Genomic DNA, 17,191 nt, shown 5'->3' with positions numbered 1-17,191 from the left:
AATCTCTGGGCTATAACCAGACTCCAGCCCTGAATTATTCACCAGCCCCGGTTAGTTAAGTTAAGGTATTCAAAAGGAGCCAGCCGAGGGAGACAGAGAAAGTTTTAGCGATGTCACATTTCGACGAGTTGCGGGGGAAGAACTGGGCGAGGTGGACGGAGGTGTCACAAACGGGAGGGGAGGCTGATGACGGGACCCAAGTGAACCTCTGGAAGCTTCTGAAAAGGGAGCGGCCTTCGCATTTTAAAGTGGGAGTTCCGATGGGAGGGGCTATGTAGGTCACAGGCGAATTATGACGCAGATCCTCAACTATGGGGGACACGGGAAGTGGCAGCTATGTAGCTGTATCACCGCTACCATATTGCCCAGGGAAGAGCACGTTTCAGAGGTACTGGAAAAAGCCAAACATGTCACGTGGCATATTTTTCCGGGACGTCATAACCGCTGTTACTAGAGTAGATATTTCGAGGAAGCCACTAGAGAGGTCTGAAATTTTTTCTTTCTGTTTTACTTTCTGATAGCTGGCAAGGTCTTTCTAGCTGGCAAGGATATCAAGCACCATTTAAGAAGAAGTTTTTTTTTACAAAACCAATGGAATTCTGTAGTTTGTACACAGGACAATGGCTTAAAGAATGTCATGAAGCAACAGTGATTACAATATTCAAAAATCAAATACGTCATACGCATTTATCATAATCTTGGCAAAAGGAGAGGCCATTTTGTACAGCAAGTAACTCGGTGTTCCCGCTCTCCGCACGACCAAGCGCGGTATTAAATGAAACCAACGTGTGCACTCGGCTGAGCAGATGGCCACCGGGCCTTCGCTCGTGCTCACCATGAGAAGCCCTTTGTAGGCATAGACGATGCCCAGCCAAATGGTCATGTGCGTGTTCTCGCAGTGCTCCAGGAAGGGGCGTATGGCGATGTCCCGTCCTTGCGGATCTGCCTGCGGGAGACACAGAGAGGAAAGATCATACATCACTAGTGAGACTGCACTCTGCCATCCTTCCTGGTCCGGCTGAGGAGATCCTGTCAGGACTTAAAGGGCAGAACTTAGGAGCTGTTCTGATCTCGGACACCAGTTTTTACTGAAGCTTTAGTCTTAGCCTGAAGGAAGTGCTTTATAACAGAATATTCCTTCAGCAATGAACCTTGCAGTGCTGTTATGCTGCACCTTCACATACAGTAATAACCTATTGGCTCAACCCCCCCTCTTCCACATGGCCCTTTTTTATTTTTTTTCCTTAAAGATCCATTTTTTGTATATTTTTCTCTCGAATTTGGATTCACTAATTATTATCATCAAAAACCTTCAAGCCATAATTAGAGCTTGGCTTGGCTCTTTGTTTCACAACAAAGATTTACCCACTCCACCAAAATACACAATTACAGATTACTGTTCTCCCCAACTTGGATCATGGAAGCATCATTTACAGAGTTCCCTGTAAGGACATCATTCTACCATCACATTTGTAACTCGGGTTACTTATTATACTTATCAATGTACTCCTTCTTCTTTACTTATCTGGCCATCTTTGTAAATAAGACAGCAAATGTAGAGTATTAGCTCTCTTTTATATAGAAATCCCTAGTTTATTCAGTCTGACTTTCCTCTGCCTGAAAAATCTGTGACACACTTCAAATGCACACACCTGAAAGCCAGTGGATATTATATATCCTACAGCCCAAACAGTACTACAGAACTGGTGCAGACTGAATTAATTATTCAAAGAGTGTACTGGATTTATTTAAGGGACGTGACATTCATAAAATGCTGCAAAAACCCACCTAGAATATAACCCAGCCTTAGACTGGCATGTGTGTAATGTCACAGTCATTTATAAAGGCACACAAATATCTCCCTTCATGGGCCAAGGCTGAGAAACCCAGTAGTCACTCCTCAGTAGGTAACATGCTTCCCCCCCCCCATAATTTACGAGTCAAATGACAGTAAAACAAAATAACAGCTATTTACAAGCATTGTTTGAAGATGTACTGAAAAACTGTTTATTTTACCAAACAGAGAAGAGAGAACAGTCTGTCCCCCTTTGGGTTTGGTCAGTGTCATTTTCAGCAGCAGTGGGCCCAGCTCATCCGAATGTAGGATGAGCCCACTGCTATCAAACAAATGTGTAATGCTGCAGAGCATACTATGCACCGATGCTCTCAGATCAGTACTTATGTAGGGGTAAATTACAGAAGAGTTGTTAATATGCAGGTCAGATTTTACAAGAGGATGATTGAAACGATGATTTAAAAGGACACCGGTGCAAGCCGGCTGGGGAGAATGTTCCGGTCTGCAGCGTGGTTTGGGCCGAGGAGCTTGCATTCGGCGAGTGCCCCATGGCCCTGTCTTTCCCAGACCGCTGGTAAAAAGGTACCAGAACCCCTTTAGCTCCCTACACTCCAAAAATGTTTTATTCATTGCTAATGTGCAGCCTTGTCCTTTGAGTTCTGGTCGGGGCACATTTGTGTTCACTGTTGTTCACTGGGATGGTACTGCGCCTGTCATGCTGCATGAAGATCATTTGCAATCTATCTGCGCTTGCACCGCGCATGGGCCGCGATAACCGGAGGAATGCAGTTCTCCTGTCGGCCTGTGGGTGGGGCAGCCAGTAACATTTGACCGCCGGGTCGTAAATCTCTGTCACTGTGACTCATTAGCCTCCAGTGGAAGAATTCCAGTGCTCAGCCTCATGAGCGGCTAATTGCTTAAACCGCCCTAAATGGGATTCATCCCAACAATGTTGCTAATGATGCCACAGCCTTGGCTGACAAATAACAAGGTCTTATAAATAGCCTGCTATAGACCCCCTTCCTGTTATACTTCAATGCCAGGGGTGACTTAAGTGACAGCTTCATGGACACAGCCAACACAGCAAACCACTTAGAGCTAAATCAACCGTAATAGAGTTTATATGAGTCCAATACGGACCATGTGCACTCTATTAGAGCGGATTTTACATTGCACATTTTGCTGTCAACCTTTATATCCAAAGTTAGCCGTGTACCAACAGCGTGGTGCTATTGCTGTATCCAGATACGAAGCTGAAATCAAAGGTCTTCAAATGAGATTTGTTGGAGAGCGAAACCGAGCAGGGCTGCTTCGTGGATCTGTTTCAAACAGAAGCCACTTGGCAGTCCGGTTCCTGCCGACCCACTTTCCCAGGGTAAACCCGCCGGGCGCCTCGTTAAACTTTGACGGCTGGCCGGAGGGCCTGGTCCCTCGCGAATCCGTCTGCGGCGCGGGCGAGGCTCCCGGTGCCAGGACGGGCTGGCAGCCGCGCTCGGGGGCGGCCGCAGAGCTGGCGCTCGCGTACGCCTCCGGGAGCCCGGGGGACAGCGCTAGCTCCCGGAGCGCTAACCGGACCGCTGGCGCCGAGCTCGCGAATGCGGCTCGTTTTAGAACGCGGCTCGGCAAGCGCCATCGCCGTTTCCAAGATGGATGCTGACACTGTGCGCGGAGCATTGGGCCCTGCACACGCACAGGAAATATTTAGTAAAAACTAAATGCTTTTTTTTTTTTTACCAAACATTTAAATCTGGTGCCATACAAAGCAAATTGGGACATCTACAGGCACGTGTCCACGGACATTCTGACACACGCAGACCGAACAACAACAAGCACGCAAATAAAAGCAGGAACGGGCGACCGTTGCCGGATTACGAAACGTTAAAGAGTCAAAGCAACAAGGAGAGACTCACTACCACAGTCCATTTAATCCTTGCCTGGGGGCCCTTGGGTACGGAGCACTTTATCTTAAACATCCCACATACAGAGCTCCACTCAATCGAGCGCCGCTTAAACACCGCGGCAACGAAAGCCCGCTAATGGGCTAGCCCCTCCGCCCCCCCCTCCCTCCCGCCGACACCCTCCCCTCCCCTCTCCGCGCTCCGCGAGAGAGACCGACGCCGTCGACCTTCCCCGCGTTAATGAGACGGGCATCGCGCTCGACGGCGGTGGGGGGGGGGGGGTGGGGGGGGGGCGCGGGAGGGATAAAAAGGTCGGCGGCATCGCTTCGTCACGGCGGCGCGAAGCGAATCGTCGGGACGACCCGCGCGTTAGCGGGAGGCGGGGCCTCGCCGCGTCGCGGGGTCTCCCGCTGGGGCGTGACGTTATCTCCCGCCGCTCGTGACGTGACCTGCCCGCTAAGGGAAAGGGACCCAGATTGGGGGAGACGCCTCTAATTCCACGCGTCCGTCAGAACCTCGGTGCGCGCGTGTTGAGAGCTGGGACCACGGGTGGTCTGGGAACGCTGCTGACGTCGTGTTTGCGATGGCCTCGTGAACCACTGAAGCCCTAAAGAACACCATACAGGAAACCTTGTGGGAATATGTAACATAAGACGCTGCAACAGATACGTAAAAGTAAAACTCTAACAGATATTGACTGAAAAAAAGCAAACGCAACAAGACACCTCTGGGAAATCTCTTCTAAGCATTGGACAATTAGCTGCACCGTCAAAGTGAAATATTTATGCATCTCGTACACACACATCCTGTCTGATCTCGCTTTTTTGCGGCATCTGTCTCATCAAGGTTATTCTCACTTTCAGGTGCAAATTGAATCTATTACGTCAACAGAGATTCAGAAGCTGACTTTGTAGGCACTGCAGTCAACCTGGACAATAAACAAGGGGAGCCCCGCTTTTACAGAAACCAAGAAAACTGCCCGGCAAGAAAGAGTGTGAACAGAGAAGCGATCAAATTCAGTTTCTCTCCCTGGAAATCATTCATGTCTGAGGGCTGCATTTCACGTAAGACTCCAAACACGGATACTGGAAAGCTGCATTGCTTGAGCGCCGTACATTTTTTTTCACTTTCTCAGTTCAGAACAATCAGTCATCATTCCACACCAAGAGGAATAAAGCCAACACCAGCCAGCAAGTGCAGAGACGCGTGCTCACTTCATCAATATGTTGCCGTCAGTGGCCTATACATCCATCTTCTTAAAAACGATGAACAAGGGTAGGAAGGAAAAAAGACACGTGCACGTTTGGTGTTTAAAATGTAGGTCGCTGGGCAGCTACCCCCTTCGTATTTGGCAGGCAGGGCTTTTTTTGTTTTTCCTTCTTGGAAAGTGGTTGGCTATTGCCTAGCAACCGTCTCCGGGCCGGGCTAACAAAGCACAGGCCTCCCGCCATTTTTCAGCACATTAGCCTGCTAATGCGATTGTTCATCGCAGGAAAAGGAGGGTCTCGTGGCTCACGGGGTTCCGCAGAGAGACGGTGGGGACGGCTGGGTAAGCCGACGGAGCGGAACAGGTTTGGGGAGGGGAGGCGGGACCGGGAGGGAGGCGTGGCTCGTGGGAATGGCCCGGGTGACGGTGGGGGGGGAATGGATGCGGGGGGGGGTAGAAAATGGAGCGCTCGTTCACTGTCACGCATGGCCGGCCCACAGGGGAACGCGGAGGACGGGTAAGGCGCGGGAATGAGCCATCAGCCCCCTGACAGAGGCCCTCCATCACCCCCCCGGCTCCCCGCGTTACCGCTCCACTCCGGGAGGATCCACATTTTTCATGCTGTCCTCTCACGTTGTCATTTTTTTAAGGCGCAGGAAAGATGGGGACATTGTTATCGCTAACAGGTGGCTCGCGGCCATCGGATTCCTTTGGGCGTATTTTGAATAACGGAGAGAAAACCAATAAATACAAATAAATAAATAAATCTTTGGACATTTTACTGCCCATTCCTATAGCAAAGAAGTCATCAGTTAGAAATGGTGCTCATGTGAAATGTAGTCAAAGCACCTCGATGCCAATGGGCTCGGCGTATGGAACGTCTTTCCGGATTGGCATAGCGCTAACACCCCGCCTTTTGTTCCACATCCTGGGATTCAGACGTATTTTACAGCACAGCCATTACAAAATGCACATGTTTCCACGCAGGCCAGGCCTTCGGACCTAATGCTCTGCTGCGCTGTGAGTCTCGGGCCACCGTGGTCATTCACAGAAAGGCCTCCTCCGTGATTCAGGCCAGCTCAGCTCTTTACAGCGTGACGCTTTTTTTGGTGTGCATAATGATCCAATCAGCCACAGCGTGAAGGACTTCCTCCTCACAGAGGGTGTCGCGCAGCGCCTCCACCAATATCTGGGGCCGCAAACCCTGCTGGTTCGCCCGATACTGCTAAAAAAATAATAATAAACGGTGAAAGAAGATGAAGGAAAGGTTCAGGTTGTGGCTGTGATTGCGGCGTTTGCCACGTGTAGACGGAGCCGGCCCTGAGTTCAGCGTGACCTACATGTGGAGTGGGGAAACTCTGAGTGGAGCCCTGGGGGGCACCAGAGCGGGGGGAGGGGGGGGGGGGGGGGGGGGGGGGGGGGGGGGGAGATGGGGGGGGCACTTATCCGAGCCATTTCAACAACGACCGCGATTAACTCCGCCGTGTTCACGGCTGAGGGATTCCGCTCCGCGCCGCGTTCGGAGAAAAGGGGGGGGGGGGGCGTGGCGGCTGAGAGACGCACCGCCGGGGGCAGGGTCGTGGCTAATCTCCCGTCTGATTCGCCGAAAACGCCCGGCGTGGAATCCTGAACCGACGCAGGTGGCTGAGCGCGTAAAGCGCAGAGGCCTCCGTCGGGTTTAAAAAAAAAAACAAAAAAAAAAAACATTCGCATTTGAGCGAATGTCCGATCCCACTGCTACCTTTAATGAATGTAAATCGCTGCGTAATCGCTTCATCATTCCGGGGAATGCGTTCCCATGGTTACCGTCGCTCGGGGCGGTCCCTTTTCGCGCCCGCACGCCGCGGGCCGTCCGTCGGCATTTACCTTCCCTCAGAAATGACAGCCAATACGCCGAAAGTGCCTCCCTGCCCTTCGCCGCGAACCCTCGCGACCCCGTATTTCAAGTCAAATTAAAATCAGATGGCGCCTGTTTATCTTTCGACGTGCCCAAAGCTCACAGATGGCACCCGCCTTGTGGAACACACACGCAGATTAACGGGGCACAAAAAAAACTACCGGCACCCTGAGCAGGGCCCATTTGCGGGAACAGACTGTGGTCAAGCTGGTTTTTGCGATAAATTCAGATGCAGAGCCGTAACCTTGGTAACCTACTGCATTTCCTCCTCCCTGTCCCATTGCAGGGAGTCACGGGGGCCAGATGACTATGTTAGATTACATTACATTCAATTAGCAGACCTTTTATGCAGCGCAACTTAAAAAGCAAGCCCGATAAGTGCATACAATCCCACTGCTTTTCTCATTGGAGTAGCGCTGCTTCAAACGGTGTTGCTGTGGCACTGTCTTATTTGAACCGGTACCAGTGCGACGAAGAAAAGCTCAACTCACACGAGCTATCGTGTTATTCTAATAAACTCCCATTTCAATCATATTCAAGTACCTTGTAAACATCTGAAGTGTTAAAGTGATGAGCAGTGAGGTGAGAGAATCTGAGGAGCGCTTATGAAAGACGCTCAAGGGCACGGAAGCAAAGGCACAGCGTCTGCCGTCCCGACGTCTGCTGGAAGCTCCTTCCGTCACGCGGGAGGTCAAGGCAGACCGGAGATATGGCCAGGCAGCGCGGACGTGAGCGGGCGAGGAGGGGGGACACGGGGCGCTCAGAGGCCGCAGAACGGGGGGCCGAGAGCCGCGACGGCTCAGCTCGACTCCGAACGCCGCGCTCCCGAGTTCCTCGGGCCTCCCGCCGTAAACGACATCGGCGGATTCGTCGCCGCTGAACGCGTCATTAAGCCTAGCGTCTGACCCTTTACGTCGTGCCCAATCTAAACACGCAAATGGCGTCCCTCGACACGCATCGGGTGAAAAACGCCTTTGTTATTGGAGCCCCGGCGATTTTTTATCCTTTTTTCTTCCTTCGGTTTGAGGCGCCGTCATACGCCGGTTTAATGAAAGAGCCCATCTGGCGGGTGCTCGTGCCCGCTCTGAAGCGCTCTTCGCTCCGTACCCGCTCTCCCAGGCTTGCTGCAGCACTGCAAGGCGGCTCAGCGTCAATGTGACTATATACGTGGCAGAATTACATTACGCATGCTTTGGGCGTCCAACCAGTCATTCGCTTTTCAGGGGGCACCCAGGTGCCCTTTAAAACAGAGCATTGTTGCATGGCCGCAGCTAAAGATGGATGACCAGTCATCTATCCAGCAAGGAAAGTTGGAACTGGGTGTAAACCAGAGTGTTATATAGCCAAAAAGAAGAGTGTCACGGTCCAGCTTGGCTAAGGACTCTCGCCTGACTTCCAGCGCCAGATACAGCGAGCCGTTGGGAGAGTCTTCCTCCTTCCTCAAACACAGGGGTGCTTTACACCATGAAGAATGGACAGAGGGTGCACTCCGTCACACCAGGGCACTGCAGCTTTGATGATGACTGCTGCTGCTCCCGCCCAATCTAAAAAATGGACACTGACAGGTGCATTAATATAAACCCCCGGGGGGGCCAGGAGGGCGTGTAAGCCGGAAGACTCTGAGCATGGCGCCCCAACAAAATAAGCAACGCTAACATTTCAAATGATTTATAATGAGTCAAATGATAAGGTGAAGGCAGCACTATTAGCTGTCAGAGGCTCTTGAGAAAGAGAGATGGTGGTGCTGGGGTACGGATGGAGAGAGAGAATGAGAAGAGAAAAAGAGAGAGAAAAGGCTGGTACTTGTCGCTCCTGTCCCCCCGTCACTGAGCCATTGATCGAGCTGAAGCAGGATTTGTCAAAGCTGTTACGTGTCATACATTTGCCCGAGGTCAACAGACTCCAGCATAATAAAAACTAAAAGTCACTTTAGCATCACAAAAGTTAAAAATAAAAAAGAAATCAAAAACATTTACTCAATATTTACTCAAATGTCCAGCTTCCACGTTGATCTAGTCAACATTTCTCTTCAACTTTGGCTCCCTGTTAAATACAATGCAGCTTCACCCACAGATTACCAAGTTCAGTGATCAGTGATACTACTGAAAAAATAACACTTGCATTTAATTGAGAGTAGAGGGAGTTCAGCCGCTGATTTAAATTTAACTCTTGAACGAGTCTGAGTCTACCGCACTCTCCTGTGTGCTAACGCTGTCACGGAGCTCCATTTTGAAAGACACAGAGCGGGCGTGGTACTCGCTTTCATACTCTACGCTCCAGTGAGCCGCCAAAACATCAAAAAGTGACAACGCCTCCCAAAAACTGCTAATGCAGAGGACTCGTTTTCCTCCGCGCTCCCGCGCTCATGTTCTGTTCTTGTGACTCGTGCTTTGCTGCACACGGAAGCCAAATCCGCGATAGCTGTGACGCCTCTGGAGGACGGACGAGGCAAGTCGCGGCTCGGCGCGCCGCGACGCGCGGGCCCGGGGAGGGGGAAGCCGACGAAACGGCATTAGCGCAGGCCCGACGCGGAGCCGCGAACCGCCTCCCGGGAAACCGCGGCTATTTTCGGATCTTTACAGACGAGCGAGGGAGGCGTGTCGCAGGGCGACGAGGCGCCCGAGTCACGTCAGAACCCGGCTGACGGCAAAACCGGGAGCTGCTCTACAGAGAAGGCCAGTCCAATACGCCTCCTGAAGTTAGAGCACAAAGTCACAGTTAATGGACGGCAGTGTAGCACAGTGGGTAAGGAACTGGGCTTGTAACCGAAAGGTCGCAGGTTTGATTCTCGGGTAGGACACTGCCGTTGTACCCTTGAGCAAGGTACTTAACCGAAATTGCTTCAGTATATATCCAGCTGTATAAATGGATACAATGTAAAAATGCTATGTAAAAGTTGTGTAAGTCGCTCTGGATAAGAGCGTCTGCTAAATGCCTGTAATGTAATGTAATGTAATGTCTCACATTGTGGTGTAGTAAGGGTCTCACTGTGGTGTAGTAAGGGACTCACGCTGTGGTGTAGTAAGGGGGTCACACTGAGGTGTAGTAAGGGGGTCTCACTGTGGTGTAGTAAGGGGACTCACTGTGGTGTAGTAAGGGGGTCTCACTGTGGTGTAGTAAGGGGGTCTCACTGTGGTGTAGTAAGGGGGTCTCACTGTGGTGTAGTAAGGGGTCTCACTGTGGTGTAGTAAGGGGCTCACTGTGGTGTAGTAAGGGTCTCACACTGCGGTGTAGTAAGGGGGTCACACTGAGGTGTAGTAAGGGGGTCTCACACTGTGGTGTAGTAAGGGGGTCTCACTGTGGTGTAGTAAGGGGGTCTCACTGTGGTGTAGTAAGGGTCTCATGTTGACTTGAGTCCACTGAACACTCTGCCTAGCATGATGATGCAGTGACTCAGCTGTAACTGAGTTTTCAAAAAGATGTTTCCATAAACCCTGAACTGTTCTTACTCTGCATAGAGACAGAATAACTGGATTGGTGCTGATCATTAAAAGGGGAGAAACCACATCAGATGTAAATGTGTGCATCAAATTCGAGCAATATCTGTATTTCTTGTTTGTGTTAAGACGATCAAACCAAAGCAATGCGGTCTAGTGAGAACATGTCTATGCTGTTCCGGTTGTTTGGAGCCAAAATTCAAATCTACCGACCGTAATTATGAGGTCAGCTTTTGCGTGTGTGTATACACGGTTTTCTGGTTGTATAGAGGCTAGCTGTTACAGTCTACTGACTGCACTCTGTCAACCTCGCTGTCCCCGTGTTATGCGTTCATGTGCACTGCTGGGTGGAGAGAGGGAAGGGTAATGAGAGCAGACAGAGTGTGAGCTCCAGTGCGGGGACACCTGGTCCTCACTCACGGTCTCAGGTGAGCTCCCTGGACCATGTGACCCCCTCCTCCCCTGCTCCTGTAGTCTGCCACATGAGCCAGGCTCGTCTGTTGACCTCAGAGTTAAATGATGCAGAAGCGTACGCGCTGATTCCGAGGGCTCCCCAGCGCTCCGAGGCGCTGTCGCGGTGCGCACCACGAGCGCCTCGTTCCCCCGCAGCGCACGACCGATCGCCCATCGCGGTCAGGCTCGGTCACCAGGAGGGAAATCCGCTTTTCAGTTTGACTCACAGGGCAAATACCACACAAAATTGTCTTGTAATATAACGTTCTCAAATTCATTATAATGTAAAGTAAGTAAGTAAAGTAAGTAAAGTAATGGAAAGTAAGACAAAGTCATTAAATCGCGTGAAAACAAAGAGCAGGAGGTTGGACGATGCCGACGAGAGACAGGATGAGCTGAGGAGAAACATGAACGCCTGCAGCAAACGCAGACCCAGCTGCCCAAAACCCCATCAAGGGCTCCAAACGCTCACCAGATGGAGCGAGAGCAAGAATTGGCTCCATTGGAAAGGATGTCTAATCCCATTCAAATAAGCCTGGGAGACCTTGATCTTTGCATCCCTGACTGGCGAGATGGCACTGATCACCAGCCATCTTGGATCTCATCAAAATCACCAGCCATCTTGGATCTCATCAAAAAGCATTAAAGACTGGGGTGTGGATACGGGCAACTGCAGTCGTGTATAATCCTGAAAGACATACAGTGGCGATGTCAGGGTATATGCATTATGCTTTCTAATACCTCAGCGCTCTCGTGACTGACTGCGTTAGAACAATTAAACTTCCCCTGAGGCTCATTTGTCATCACCTAACTTCTAACTGATCTTGCAGTTGAGTTCTGAACAAACCTCAGAGCTATCAGTTGGCATCTATGCTTTCCAGGACTTTCGGTGTTATTCCACCAACCAGCTGCAAACAAAAACAAGGAAGAGGGGACGTATGTCTGTTGAATCCTTCTGATATGCCACTGCACGTTGGAATATATATCTCTAAAAATATTGCAGGGATCTTCCATAAACAAGTTGCAAGGCATCTATCTGGCAAATAGGAACCCCCTACGCATACAGACTTTGTTGGGACATGTCTACTAGACCTTGATGCAATGCCTGTTCCAAGAACAAAACAATAGAAATTACACTGCTGCCAGATTTGGAGGTTCTCGTCACTTGCGTCTTCTTCGCTGATGTCATGTCCTCTTTTTCCTGGAAACGTGGAGTCTATTTGTGGTGACACAATGAGGACAAGATTCTTCACCTCCAGAACATTTCTAAAAATACTCTCTTCCCTCCCTCTTCTTTCTGTTCTTTGGTCATTTCCTTATCAGACAACTTCTGATTAAAAATATGCAAATGTACTTCCTACAACAGACTTTCAACCTGTCGAATGGTTTTTAGATCAATCGTAGCGCTGTGCTCATTTGTTTCCTTGGAAACAAACGGGGAGCTCTGGTTGCCATAAAGGGAAAAAAAAAAAAAACCACCTGGCAGCAACTGGGCCTATCTCACTTTCCAAATGACTGACAATTACTTCCTCCCCTCCCCCAGAGTTTGATGCAATAATCCTATATTAATGCTTTCCGTACGCAATTAAGTCTGGCTGGGTGTCATTTTGTTCATTTGCATCAGTTTGAGAAATTCAGAGTGAGAGATAGAGAGAGGCAGGCATGAAAAACCAGCATCGGAGAGAGAGAGAGAGAAAGCGAAGAAAAAAATTTAAAAAGAGTGATATGACGAAATAATAAAACGGAACGGGAGAGAGAACGAGAAAGCGAGCGGGAACCTGTGAGAATGAGAGAGTGAAAGAGACACAGAGAGAGAGCAATAGGGAGACATAGCAGGAGAGAGTGACAGAGGAGGAGGACGGGATAGTGAGACAGAGAGACTGAGCGGTGACATCCGTCACGGGGATTCAAGGTGGGTTCAAAGTCACGCAGTCCGTGCCGTCTGACCGGCTCCCCGGCGGGGTCCGCGCGGTCGGGTTTGCTCTGCCCCCCTCTTGGCAGCGCTGGGCGGGCGCGGGCGCGCTGGCGCGCTGGCTGCCTGATGGCCCGGAGTCAGTTTGTTATCGGGTCTCAGCTGCTGCGGGCCGGAAGCGGCGGATTACCGGGCGGACGAGCCGGTGTCTTCCCTTCCCGCAGTAGCGCGGACCGCCTGAAGGTGGTGCCAGAGAGCTGGAGCTGGCCTGCGCTTGCGGCGTGGGGGTGGGGGTGGGGGGGGGGGGGGGGGGATGTGTGTGGGGGTGGCGTGAGCAGGGGAGGCACAACACGTGAGCGCGTGGCTGTGCCCTACATTGCATTAGACCCTGCGCGCGATGCAGATGGGAAAGGCAGCCGCGGCCCTTCAGTCTTTCACATGGGAGACCCGAACCGAGCAGGGAGGTTTAAAAATGGATACTCTCAACCTGCCCTCAAATCAGACTCAGTCTATTTAAAAAAACCTCCACATTTCTGATCTGCAGTAACCACTCGTTCAAGTAAAGAAAGGAGGTGGTAAATATTTGCAATCTATTTGAAGTTCTCTCAGGCTTCTGTTACTGCTTATTCCTAAATCCAACGTGGGACCCAGTGTGAAAGCATGTTTTGATACCAGCTGGCTACACAGTCCCTCAGTCTTTCACTTAATCTGAGACCTGCATGGTCTATCACGAGGGCTTCCTGTTTTATCCCGTAATTACGATGTATTCTTGGCAGCGTACCCTCAACACCTTGACCGCTTGAGGCCGATCCAGAAACCGAGCCGCGCTGTTCCGCGTCTTTTTCCAGCCGCTCGTTTCTCTTCAGCTCCCGACACGAAACGGCCTGTTTTTTTTATTTGCGGGTCTGACTCATCCCTGCAGCCTCCTCCGTTCCTATCTGAAGAAAGCTAACGAGCGCGGCCAACCAGCGGCCCGTCCTCTGCGCTCCGCGCTCCGCGCGCTCGGAACTTCACGCGAGGCTTCGGGGTCCGTCGCCGCGCTGACACCAGGCGCTATAAGCGACCGTACCTTCCTGCAGCCCCAGACTCTATATCGCACGCCAGCCACATAAAACCGTACGTTCCCTTTCAGCGGCGAAACTACCTTGTTGAATATTATAAAAACGTTCTCCCATCAGCGGCTTAATCGCGCTTAAAAGAGGGCAGTACGGTTGCTTGCCAGCTTATTGATTGAATAATCGAACCCGCAGCTTCAGAATGGATGGCAGCACTCATTGGCTTGGTCAGACAGAGATGTTGTCATATAAGATGGTGCTTGAGGCAAGTTTTTTCTTTTCTGAAAACCTTTTCTTAATTTTTTTTTTCAATAGTATAGCTCTAAAAGGGTGAAAAGAGTAGCTGCCCCAGGCAGGGTTTTCTGTGCTGAGGCCACATGCTAACGTGCTAAGGCCGCACGCTAGCATGTTAGCATGCTAAAGCACAGCCCCTTTGTAACTGTACATTGTCGTGCTAATGAGTCTCGCTGTGGGCAACACTGGGGGTGGCGATCCAGGGGATAGATCCCATCCCATCCTTATGTTTACACCTCCCTTGTTCGAGATACTTTTACTCACATTTGCCCCTCCTTACAGATACTTCTGTGGTCAAAGTGCATAAACGGATTAGAAGATGTGAAGTTTAAAGCATGAAATGTAGTCGTTTGAGCACTGGACCTTGGGCTTGATAGTCGCTGGTTCAAACCCCAGGTCTGTCATCGTCGACGTGTCATTGAGCTGCTGGATATTTATCCTGTCTAGAGGCTGCGGAAGAAAAGCCGACGGTATAAAAAAAACGTACAGAGTGTAAACAAGCCGAGCTCCCTAGGCGAGAGCGTCTGGCGAGTAAATAAAAAATAAAAAAAACACGCCACCTTAATTTCATGGCTGAGGGAGCGGCGGTGGGAGAATGTTTGATGATCAGACGGAGAAGCCGGCCGCGCCTCTCACGCAAACGCCCCGGTAACAATGACGGATCCCCGGCGAGCGCGGGGCTCCAAAGGGAGGCCGCCCAATCATTCCACGCCGTCACGCGAACGATACGACAGCCGGGTGAGCGATACGCGCGCGTCTGCGTCTTTCCGTCAGGGGAACCCGGACGAGCCGGCGGGAGCCTGAAACGAAGGGCCCCGATTGGCCCCCGAGATGTCCCCCGCCGTCAGACTGCCGGCGGCTGGTAAGAGAGCGGCGGTCGCGCCGTCGCGCTCGCGTTCTCACCGCCGTCTCCCAGGCGCGCTCCGCGAATAAGAATAATGGATTTGGGTAGCAGCTTTCATCTCGCGACATCAAAGAATGATAGAGTGAAGGCGGGAGAGAAAACACACCTTTATCACCGCCGAACGTGTAGCGCACTCTGGGGTGATTCATAGCAGCCCGTTAGCGCCAGAGAGCTCAGCGCGCGCCGTTTGAGGTGCAGAGGGAAGGAGGCTGAGGATTCGGCCAGGGCCCTTTGCAGCGCGCAGGACGGGGCTGTTTAATGACCGCGGTGAGAATGTCTTTTTAATGTGCCGAAGATGGAAATGAGCTACATACACGCACAGAGCTAGGTGGCTGCCTCAAACAAGGACACAGGCTACCAGCTTCTAGGCCTGCTGCTCTTCATACCTTTTACAATACCACAGTAGCAACAGCCTTTGTGCAGCCCCTGAATTAGCATCCAAGTGCAATGGATGCATGCAATGACGCTCAATCTGCTAGTACCACCCAACGACATGCAATCACAGTCTGCAGTAGAAGCAGATTACAGTTGTTGGAGCTCATTCTGATGTGCGATTAATTCAAATGAATTAAGAGGAACATTACGGTAACACAAATGGAAATAAATCACATCTCCATCCATCTACAGTTCTGGAGAGAAGAACACCCCTGCCTCTTAGTATAATTAGTTTACTCCTTCCTGCCCATGTAAAGCAATCACACATAATGGACGCTAGCTTCAACAGCTAATATGGGCTAAGGATGACCAAACAACATGCTCTATCATCGATACCAAACCAATATCAGCAAATCAGCAGACATCACAAGACTTTCAGGAGCTGTGTTGAATAGCTGGTTGCTGTGATCTATCTAGGGTTGCCTGATTTAGCACTGGACACCATCCACATGGACATGCTGTTGGTGTCCCCCGGTGGAGGAGCATGCAGATGGAAGAAATGCATTATTAACTAGCGGTCAAATTCTAGTCAGTTATTAGAGACCGGACATTAATATTGTTAGGTCGGGACCACAAACCAGACTTGTGCAAATAATTTGAAAACCGGACATTCCATCCATAACCGGGAATCTACCTCTGCTTTCCTTGGAGGTTGTCACAATGGCCTGGTACGAAGGGTAAATACAGAATGTAGCTGCTGGGACTGCAGCTGAACATAGCTCATACAAAACATTCATCTGAGCCTATCTCTGGACTTGGCTTGACTGGGGTCTGAAGCTGAAATGCATTACATGCTGAAACCCAAGGGAGTCAAGGGAGTAGCAGGTGTACAGCGCAGAGAGGGGCGGAGACTGGGGCTCCGCCTCCAGCCACAGGAGACCAGCGGTACCGAGGGGTCGCCAGGGAGGCGGCAGCAGCGGGCAGGTGAAGACCCTCACCTGTGTGTGTGTGGATGCCCGGCCACTCAGGGCCCCCAAGGTCATCAAATGAAGCTCATAGTCCTATCTGACCTTTTCTCTGTGAGCGTCGCTCTCGGCCGCCAACAAACACGGAGCAGCACCTCCCCGGTCCTCCAGGAGGCCCCGAGGCCCTGAAGTGACACCGTGCATCAATAAACAAACATGAAACCCCCACAGGTCACAACTGGAGTGCTGGATGCTGCTCGTCTTCCTGAAACCTGCACTTCTCCGAACAGCCAGCAGGTGGGGGTAATATGCAAAATCTGTCATCAAGTCTTCATTATCAGCAAATTTTATTGGTAGTAACAAAAAATAGACTTTTCATCGATAAAAAAAACTATAAAATGGTGGCTATTAAAATCGCCGTCGTACATATCCGTTTTGTTATTATCATTTTAAGAAGTGTTGTTAGCATGTACAGCGCATAATAATGTGTTCACCTTGTGTGCTTTCACATCAGACGTTGCTTTGATTTCTTTGAAGCTGGTCTTCAGCCCCAAAGAGTGAATCATCCATAGGGGTCAGGGGACAGACGCAGGTCCTTCTGATGTCTACCCTGCTGCCCTGGCCATTGATGCAACCCCGCTCACCTCCCCTCTGCACTGAACATTATACATGCTGTGCTAGTAACTGAGCTTGAACTCGCAAGCACCCAGTCCCCATGGTACGAATGCACACATACAAACACAAGACAGACACACATATGCGCATGTGCGCACACACACACACACACACACAAGCATCAGACACACACACACACACACACACGTACACGCACAAACAGACACAAACACGTATGCACGCGCACAAACTTCATAAACACATAAACATCAAACACTCATCACACACACACACACACACACACACACACAAACATCACACACGCACACACACACACACACACACACACACACACAAACATCACACACTCATTTCTGTGGAGGC

General features: G+C 50.7%; 1 protein-coding gene across 1 annotated transcript in view; it reads right to left on the bottom strand.

Annotated features, from left to right (window-relative positions):
• gabbr2 (gamma-aminobutyric acid (GABA) B receptor, 2) overlaps positions 1-17,191 on the bottom strand; it is a 211,634-nt gene that overhangs the window by 15,186 nt on the left and 179,257 nt on the right. The window contains exon 14 of the mRNA XM_035430498.1: positions 836-946. Within this exon, the coding sequence (XP_035286389.1) occupies positions 836-946 (111 nt within the window). The remainder of the gene's footprint in view (positions 1-835; positions 947-17,191) is intronic.

The sequence above is a fragment of the Anguilla anguilla genome, chromosome 8 (genome assembly GCF_013347855.1).
Source record: "Anguilla anguilla isolate fAngAng1 chromosome 8, fAngAng1.pri, whole genome shotgun sequence".
Lineage (NCBI taxonomy): Eukaryota > Metazoa > Chordata > Actinopteri > Anguilliformes > Anguillidae > Anguilla > Anguilla anguilla.
This window is presented reverse-complemented; position numbering and strand designations above follow the sequence as displayed.